This window comes from Notothenia coriiceps, unplaced genomic scaffold (assembly GCF_000735185.1).
Source record: "Notothenia coriiceps isolate Sejong01 unplaced genomic scaffold, NC01 NC01_scaffold00022306, whole genome shotgun sequence".
NCBI classification, from domain to species: Eukaryota; Metazoa; Chordata; class Actinopteri; order Perciformes; family Nototheniidae; genus Notothenia; species Notothenia coriiceps.
Genome location: NW_011355007.1, coordinates 36,726 through 46,905, shown reverse-complemented (window position 1 = coordinate 46,905; position 10,180 = coordinate 36,726). Strand labels below are relative to the sequence as shown.

The window sequence follows — 10,180 nt, the reverse complement described above, 5'->3', positions numbered from 1 at the left end:
ATGCGTCGACGAGGAAATATGTCGTCGACGATATTTTGAAGTCGAATTATTTATTGGTTTGTTGACTCTGATTTGGGTTCAGAGTCAGGATGACACTGAGGTTGAGACTGCACTCCAATTTATAAAATATATTCTTAATGATACATTCTTTTTAATAGCGGGTGCATCAGGTTGGGATTTCCACACTTTTGAGACCATATTTGACTTTGTGACTCGGAGGATGCTGGATCTGGCTCCCAGTGTTTACCTGCGAAGCTGGGGAAATATTTCTGCAGGTCAGAGGTCATAATTTTGTCAGCCAGGATGTCAGTCTTGTTGAGGAAGAGGATGATGGAGGTGTTGAAGAACCAAGGAGAGTGGATGGTGGTGTAGAAGAGAGCCAGACTCTCGTGCATTCGGTTCTGAACACAGAAACAGAGTCACATTTTATACTGGAGGAAGTGTCGCACTTTGAGAAAATGGAAAGGCGTTTCGATAATGGCAGAGAATACGCCCTGTGGCAAACAACTGTTAGGAAAAACGTTTCGTTCAGCAGGATATTTTTCATAAATGAACAGAACTTTTATGATTTATTCAGTAAAAGCTATCGCAGTAGAAAGCTAACGCCAGGCTTAAAGAAAAAAAACGCTTTCGCTTTACCTTATGGTCGGCATAATTATGTTTTATAGTCTCATTAGCCACTAGAAACGGCCTTTTTGAGGACACAAACTTGGTATTTTTAATTAAACATTAAAATCTCTTCAGCTTGTGTTAACCACAGATCTTATGTCACGTTAAAATGAACCCCATTGACTTCGAGGCGAGGGAAGTTATAAGATGCTAATTTCTTGATTTTGGGATTTAATTTGTTGTTATAGATACATGAACTACACCAGTGAGTTTCTGAGAGATGATTTTGACTCCTCATGGATGGAAAGACAGATTGTGATTGTGACGAAGCCGGGAGGAAAGCACTCCTTTAAAGAGAGGAGGGGGTGTGGGGGGGTTTATGGAGGTCTGGAGCACACGGGCCTCTGTGGAGGTTAATGAATGTGTTGGCAGACGAAAAAGTGGCTGGGAGAGATAAACAGCTTAGAGACAGGATGGGAGGGAGGGAGGGGGGGACAGAAGGCGAGAGAGAGGGGGAGGTTTTGTTGTGCAAGAGTGAAACCTGCTGGAGGAAGTATGAACTGACTGAGAAAACATTCGGAAGAAAAGAACAATACGTTTTAATGGGAAATTAATACATTTGTACTCAATTTAATTAAGCTAACAGCTACTGGCTGTATATAAGGCATTTACATTTATTGTTATCATTTAAAAACGTAAAGGCTTTTTTAATGCTAATGTAACAGCAACAATAATCTATATATGTGGATGCAACTAAGGATTATTTATTCATAATTAATTTATTGTTATTTTGTTAGGAATCCATTATAGCTTAGTCTATAAAACATCATAAGATAGGGAACATGTCCACAATTATGTCTTTGAATAACTTGTTTTGTCTGACAAATTTTCCGAAAATATTTAGTTTACAATGATATTAAACATAAAAAAGCAACAATATCAAAAACACAAGATTTAAATCGGTATTTGTACTTTGTAAGTTACTAAAACCTTCAAATGATTTTAAAAGCTGTTGCTTATAAATATAACTATTTATTTATTTATTTGAATTCATTACATTAACTCGATAATCAATTCATTGTTGCAGATCTACAATAAGCTACAGTATTTTGTGTATATTGGACTGTTTAGGCTGTTTCTGTTATTTTGTCCACGCTCTGCAGTGAGGTTAGACGTGTCTCTTACGATGGTCTCTCTCTCCTCCAGGACCTGGTCGTACTCGCTGAGCGACGCCAGGAAGATGAGCGAGGTGACGTTTTCAAAACAGTGGATCCACTTCCTGCGCTCCGACTTCTGACCGCCAACATCCACGATCCTGCCAGAGAGGAGCAAGAGTTAGAAAGGCAAGAGAAAAACAAACAAGTAAACAAGGAAGCCGTGCTAACGCTGTTCAAATGAACACACTTAAGATGTAAACAAAGCAGGCACTAGTATTGAGTCCTAAGGTCGACATATTCTCTGTTTTGGGATCTGTACTTCAGATAAGGAGGTGAAGAAATACAAATATCACTATATTTGTATTCTTCAAATAGACTTGGTTAAATGTATTTTGACCGTAAAAATCCTCACATATGAAAGATAAACTAAAAGCGGTACGGAGGTTTGATGTTGATGCGTATACATTTGTTATGTTTGCCTAAAAAAGCCTAGGAAAGGATACAAGATGGACCATTTCATTTGATTTTGTATTGATTTTCCAATTATCACATAGTGTATGTTTTTCTAAATAATTAATTATTTGGTTGTAGACAACGAAGGCCTGAAAATTCAATTGTGACAAATATTCAAATTGTTTGATTTTTCACTTGTTTACTGTTGTTGTTGACTTTTTCTTTGTTGTGTTTGCAATGGAAAGCTGGATCTGTCTTTATGAACTCCTGCTGTCTTGCTGCAGGCTGGGCGTAGCTGTGTGAACGACACAGAAGCAGTACCGTCATTCATTAATCTGTCAGTTGTGCCGGAGCCAAAACAAACCTTGCCTTCAGTCTAGTTTGTTTTAATTGTGTGTTGTACCTCATAATTTAAGAGCAGGTGTCATTTAATTTGGGAACACACAAAGAAATGTGATGTCTGTCTGCTCAGCTGGAGTCAGGTCTTCCTCTGGTTTCAGAAAGAAACAACGCAGGTTAAAAATAAACCTTCCCCTGAAGGTCTATCATCTCCGTCATAAATCTGGTCCTGTTGCAGACAAAGCCTCTGCATCAGTCAATAGGGAGTTTTCCCTCAATGCAGTGAATAGTGTGGGTATAAGTTTCTCTTGTGTTGTGTCTCCATTCGGTTTGTCTCAATTGTGTGTGAATTTCGACTGGGTAGCGTAGTTTATTAACGCTAGCTAGCTAGAAACATTATCGATTTCTGCACCGAATCATCCCAGACTGCTCAATTAACCTTTTAAAATGATGGCCTCTTTTGTGTAGTGTTATCATTAGTCAATATTATATAAAACACATGGATAACTTGTATTTGTTTAGTGAATCAATCCCAATCACAGCTGGTGCCAACACTTCAGAAGCCAAGGTGAAGTTCGTTGAGGGTGAGAAGTATCCAGAGTTTCACAATTACAACTTGTATCTTTTTGTCTGTCATAATTCACCCATCCCGAACCAAGACTGCAGGAAGTGCGCGGTGAAACACATTTGAGTGTTGGCCAACCTGTGGTATCATCTTTCCGTGTCAGTGAAGTGATGCCACTGGGCTCAAAATGACTTTTTCCATTGACTTGCATTGAGAAAGAGACCTCAGTAAATCTGTGTCCATCAACAAAGTAAACCAACTTCCCTGTGCTGACACTTGAATAGCCCTTATTTAAAGGTCATGACATTGTAAATCAGAAATCCTTTATTTGTCCCACAACGGGGACATTTACAAAAAATAGCCAAACCAGAGTTATTTCCCTCTTCGTTCATTTGACGGAGCCGAGACTGGACTCAGCGGATTGGAGGCGTGGCTTAAGGCAAAAGCAAGTATGTAATCCTTTATTCAATGAGTGCAGGAGATTTTGGTAATGATTTACTCAGTATTGAATCAATTTATGTGTCATTTGGCAGTGAGCAACTTTAATCAGATTAATCGGCCCAGCTTCCAACACTGTATCCAGTACCCACATGAACACACTTAGGCACTCAACACAGCAAGAGTACAGAAGTAAGGGAATTAAGATTAGTAAGGGCGGTGGTGGCGAAGTCGATAGGGACTTGGCTTGGCAACTGGAAGGTCACGTGTTCAAGTCCCGGCAAGACCAAGTGCTACCGAGTTGTCCCTGAGCAAGGCACCGTTCCCTACACTGTTCCCTGGGCGCCGTTCAAAATGGCAGCACACTGCTCCTAACACTAGGATGGGTCAAATGCAGAGAAACAATTTCCCCACGGGGATTAATAAAGTATATATATATAAAAAAATAAAAAATCTAAAAATTAATCTGAAGACTGTCACCTTAGCGTGATGGTCTTGATGGTGAAGGAGTAGTCGTGGATGCCCGTGGTGGGGAATCGAACCCGCAGCACGTCCTGCTCCGTGGGGATGTAGTCCGGGGCGGAGATGCGGTCCAGGTTATTCATGTAGCTGAAAGAGAGAGAGAGAGGAAGGAAGTTCCATATTGTCTCTGTTTACTCCACAGGTAAAGCAAACTGAAGGGACACAAGATATATGATGATGATAAAAAAAAACAGTGATTAAAAATACAAGAAGGGAGTGGAGCGAGTCCATATCGCCGTGTGCACAGATGACGGCTTTATGGCTCGTGTTGATACAAGCTGTCATTAGCTACCGCCTGTCTCTTATCACACAGCGCTATGATTGAGCTACTGGGTAAACAGAGGAAATAGGAAAGAGAAAACTGAGCTGGCTTTGTTCTGGGACACGTTACATACTTTGAGCGTGAGGCTCACACAGGCTGTGTTACATCTTTTCGTGATGATTTAAAAAAAACAATGTCTGCGGTATTTTGACATTCAGGTTCTCCTAAACACTTTAAAAGATGATTCATGTTTCATCTGACTCACAGGAGTTTGATGTGCTTCCGTATTCACTCTTTGATCAACTTGTGGTTTCAACATGGCTGGGAATAAAGAGCATTGTGGGGGAACTAGCCCCCTCTAGTGGTCTCAGTACAAAAACACATAGTATGCAACTCATTCTGAGGGTGTGTGGCAGAAAAGGAGGGACATATCAATATCCAAGGATCCTTTCTTTTATGACAATGTCATCAAAAGGTTATTTTCTTTAAATGAAAAGAATAAATTAAGAAAAAAATATATACTTTATACTGTATAGAAACTGAATACTATTTAGTTTGAGAGGTGAGTTTTTGCTTTACTCCCCTGACATTTTGATGCTGCATCTGGCAAACACCTTCTCTTATAGGTTCCCGTAGTGTGATATCATCTTGGACAGCTTGCAGTGACAGTGTTTGCTCACATGACGCTCTCATACAGATACTCACTACTCAGTGGAGTCCAGGAGCTGGTACTCGCAGCGTCGGCTGTAACACACCCGCACCCCCGAGTCTGCCCAGAGGCGGCGGATGGCGTCCACGTAGCCGCGCTCCAGGTGGCTGATCTGCACCGTGTTTATGTCATGCAGCCACTTCCCGTAAATCTGAAAAAAGTGGGTTTGACATTCAGCATAAACACTCTGTATAGACTACATCGTGCTGAGTGTGTGTTTCTGTGTTTGGTGTGGGCACAATCTCTCTGCCCTGATGCCCGCACCACTCTGTTTGTTTATGTGAGACTTTACCTCGTTCCCTGGGTTGAAGTAGGGGATTTTGAGCGCGGTCATGGCCCCCGTCATGGCCTTCATGGCTGTGAGGATGTTCTGGAAGATGCATTTGGCAAAACTCCTCCTCTCCTCCTCTGAGAAGCCTCGTCCGTGGATGATCCTCATCTGCCGGATGAAAGTGGTTTTTCCACTTTCTCCAGTACCTGAGGAATTGATAATGTTTCGTGTTTATTTAATTTATAGTGCGTTAAAAATCACACGTTTTGCACCATTACAGACATGTGCAGCACAATTTCAACCACACAAAACAGTTATATGAAGTACACATCTGTCAACGGGGCTTAGCATCATCGCCTTGCTGTTATATTATCTCTTTGTTTATTCATGCTCTACCTGAGTCTTTATGGGTTCCCTCCCACAGTCTAAACACATGCAGGTCGGCTGAAATGAAACCTTGTAGGGGTGAAAATGTTTGGAATTTGTTTAGGAGAGTGGTTAAATGTCAAGAGGGATTTAAAACAGGTGACTGAAAGACATACAGTCAGTTTTAACGAGAAGGATTCCTCACACCAGGATCTGAAAGGGCCCGACTCTCTGGTATATAACAATAATAATAATAATATAAATATTTCTTTTTTTATTTAGCCTTTATTTATACAGGTGTAGATCTCATTGAGACACAAGGTCTCATTTTCAAGAGAGACCTGAAGGATTATTATATTTTCTAATGTATAATTAGTATTCCAAACAGGATGTTAAATACTAATAACATGTATTAATAATAATAATAATAATAAAACAACTTTAAAATAACCTTTCATTTAAGGACGTTTTACAATAAAAACAATAATAACACTATAACACCCATGTATGGTACTGGATATAAAACTGTATAATTCAAGTTTAAAAGGCAAAGTTAAAGGTGGGGTAGGTCATTTTGGAGAAACCAGCTCGAGTGCGCTAGAATTTGAAAATACATAGCCGGAAAAAAATCTGCCACTTCCTTACAGAGCCCCTCCTCCAACACACACGAACGCGCACATGACCAATGAGGGCACGAGATAAGTTTGTGCACAGATGGAAGGCTGACAGGCAGGTAGGCCATCCAGTTACTTTAGCCGGGCCGGCTAAAATGATTGGTCGTGCTTTTTACAGTACTACGGCTTCCACAGATGACGTTTTTGTATGGATTTTTTGTCAAAGCACTTAAGATATTCATTGCTATCGGGATGTTAAGAGCATACAACAAAAAATGTATTTCGAGCCGGTTTCTCAAACTTACCCACCCCACCTTTAATGGTTTATAAAGTGTTCAAAACCTAATTAATAAATTACAAACTATTCGTAAACCCTTTATAAGGGTAGTCTTATTGTAAAGTGGTACCCTTCACCAGTTACTGCAGAGGGGACACGTCTCTGTCCTTGATTTATATTTTAAAAAAGAACAGAATAAAATCATAGAGGCATGAAAAGACAGGCAGGTCATCTGTAATAATCTAAAGTGTCTCAGAGGGAAAACGTCCTTCAGGAGACAATGAAAAATAGATTGTATGTCTCTTGGCAGTGTATACAAAGCTCCTGCTGCAGAGTGCCATCCAATCCAGAGGACCTGTGTGTGTTTCTCTCTACAGCAGATATTCAGGTTGTTTAAGAATGAAACAATTTAAAAACAAATTGAAAATAAATGTGGGTGACCTTTGATAAAAATGTAAAAACTATGTAAAATCTTAAAATTGAGATAGAGGTTGAAATAGTCTTTACTTAAAGGCGCCTTGAGTTTATGACCACTAAATCTATACTTTTAATCTTAGATTATGGTTTTATTCCACTGATGCACAGGAGAATGTAATGCCCCAAAGCAGCAAGGTGTCAGAAGTGAAGAAGAAGATTGCTAAGTAAAGATGGATGTAAACATAGTAGGCTTGCAATACAATTCAAACATTTAAGAAAAAGCTTTTAGAAAAAGAAAATGCATTCAACATGTTTGTTAGACCTCAAGGATACACACAACGCGTGTTGGTGAGTAACACACACAGACTGTGTAGACAAATGTTTACATGTGGGCCAGGATCATTTGGGGCAAGTGTTGAAAAGCCCAACAGAGAAGAAAGTGGTTCGGGACATCTGGTTGCTGTTGTAATGTATCATTATATATAGAATAGTTTAAAAAGCGTGTTTTAATTAACTGCTTCCTGTTGCAATTTCATGTACAACCACAAGCGTGGAAAAATAACACTGTGCATGCCAGATTTAAGAAAATAGTCAATGTTATGCAGAAAAAGGGCCCCTTTAGTATTATTTTATTTTTATTTTATACTAATGGAGGAAGATGTATATTTGATACATTGTTGAGGATTTCTATAAAAATGCATACAGTTTTAACAGCTTGTGTATGTTTTGTATTTAAAATCTCAATCTGTATGGCAAGGTGTACAGAATGTAAAAGTAAAGTAGCAGTATACCTCAAAAAACAGCATACATGTACATACTTGTAGTTGTACATGTATATGTTAGCCACTGCAGATGTTTGGGTCCATGAACAAACAGAAAGTTAGCAAGTGTTCACATTGGACAAGCTGGAACTATATAATATCTGGCATTTTTACTTTAAAGAAATAAATAATAATTTGATGAATCAATCATGTAAATATACTGTTTGGTACATTTTCTGTTCATACTTTACGAACAAACAGTTGGATAGTTGCAGCAGTTAAATTCCAACATGCCATGTCTGGTGCTGTAAGGTCTTGAAATCTAAACACACTGAGAGCTCTCTCCATGTAAGGATGTGAAGCAGAGGAATGTTTGGACAGATTCAGCTCGTGACTAGCATTCATTCTGTCTAATCCGGCAGATAAATAGATTATAAAGCATGTTGTATTTATTTAAAACGTATTGTCCAGAATGCTCTCTCTGAAGCTTTCAGTGGATTTGTCAAACTCAGACTTCATCTAAACATCAGCTCTCCAATGAAATTCCCTTCCGCGTGCGTGTGTGCGCGCGCGCCCCAAGCGAGTTCGTGCGTGTGTCGAGATTAAACGGGCGGCTCCTCGACCACGAGCTGACCCAGGCTGATATGGAGACTTTCTGATTGAGATGATTATCTTCTGCACTGCAGTCAAGCCAGCCTCCACTTCGGAAAACACAGTCAAACCAGCATCCGCGTTGTTTTGCGGTGCGCGAATATCCTATGCATTACGGTAGCGGCCTGGAAAAACTGCCTTCAAAATAAAAGTGCTTCCTCGGTCAATAACAATAATACTAAACATATTAAAATATGTACTATATAGGCCTAATGTGATCAATAATAATGTAAGACAAACTACGTATAACTACACATTATAACTGAGTGAATGTAAAACTTAAAGAGTTTCAAAATAAAAGACCTTTGAAGTCTCATATATGAGCTATAATCCCTCTGTTTTTAGATAAGAATAAAACAAAAACCCTCCAGTATCAAATACTTATGTCACTTCAGGGTGATAGCAGGACACCCCATCTAGTCACTCTGAAAGAATCAGGACAATCTGATGTAGAGTTTCAAAATAAAATACCTTTGAAGTCTCATATATGAGCTATCATCCCTCTGTTTTTAGATGAGAATAAAACAAAAACTGTCCAGTATCAAATACTAATATCACTTCAGGGTGGTAGCAGGACACCCCAGTTATTCACTCAGAGAAAATCAGGACAATCTGATGTTGTTTCAAAATAAAAGATCAGTCTCGCTATCATTCCTCTTTTTTTAGATGAGAATCAAACAAAAACGGTCCAGTATCAAATACTAATATCACTTCAGGGTGATAGCAGGACACCCCATCTAGTCACTAAGAGAAAATCAGGACAATCTGATGTAGAGTTTCAAAATACAATGGTAAATGTAAGTGTGACGGCCGTCGCCTCCCCGGTCCTGTTAAGTCCGTTTTGCTGTTACATGTGTAAATGAGCTGTGTGGTTGCCCTAATTGGCTACCATTTCCTGCGCAATGAAAAGTTTTCCGCTCTATCGCGGGAATATCTCCGCAACGGAGCGAGCTTAAGTTTCACTCTCAAATGCACGATTTTGCCCAATAAAGTAATTATTATCTTATAAATAAGTGAAATAATGAAATTGAAAGATGACCAATTATTTAATTAATTATTATTTATTATTATTTATTATTTCAAAATCGGTCTTAATAACCTCTGAAATGTCCGACCGAATTGACAAATCAGAATCGAGTATTCAACTAAACTGTGTAATAACCCATAATAACGTGTTGAATTTGGGAATGATTGGAAAGGTTTGGAGTACATGACTTTGAAAAATATATGTCTGTTATTAAAGTTCAGAAGTGTAGTGTGGGGCCTTGTGACTGTCTGTGCCCACTCCAATTTAAAAGCCTTTCTGTATTTCAGAAAAGGAAAATACAAAAACACACAAATATAAAAAAATAAAATACAAGACGAATACGCCGACACCCACTGCGATCAGCAAAAGACAGATCATGTTTTCTTGATGTAGAGAAGGGGTCGGCAACCTTTTTGTTATGAAGTGCCATTTAAAAAAAAAAAATTGATCAGCGTGCCAACGATCGAGAATNTTATTTCATCGATTAGTCGACTAACGATTATTTTTCTGTTGTTCGATTTATAAAAAACGAATGAAGTAATGTTTTTTGGTATTTATTTGAGATACATTATGTTTTTTATAAATCGAACAACAGAAAAATAATCGTTAGTCGACTAATCGATGAAATAATCGCCCGATTAATCGTTTTCAAAATAATTGTTAGACCTCATGAAAGACGACACACGAAGTGAGGATACCCGGCCCGGAGGAAGCCCGGGGTCCCCTTCTGGAGCCAGGCCCA

At 39.0% G+C, this 10,180-nt stretch overlaps 1 protein-coding gene across 1 annotated transcript in view; it reads right to left on the bottom strand.

The window, feature by feature from the left end:
- Positions 1 to 205: 205 nt before the first annotated feature.
- Positions 206 to 10,180, bottom strand: part of LOC104953927 (guanine nucleotide-binding protein subunit alpha-11-like) — a gene marked incomplete at its 3' end in the record, with an annotated part of 10,509 nt that continues 534 nt past the window's right edge. Inside the window, exons 2-6 of the mRNA XM_010780973.1 lie at positions 5,347 to 5,531; positions 5,051 to 5,205; positions 4,042 to 4,170; positions 1,795 to 1,924; positions 206 to 401 (exon numbers count right to left, since the gene is read on the bottom strand). Coding sequence (XP_010779275.1) covers positions 206 to 401; positions 1,795 to 1,924; positions 4,042 to 4,170; positions 5,051 to 5,205; positions 5,347 to 5,531 — 795 coding nt within the window. The remainder of the gene's footprint in view (positions 402 to 1,794; positions 1,925 to 4,041; positions 4,171 to 5,050; positions 5,206 to 5,346; positions 5,532 to 10,180) is intronic.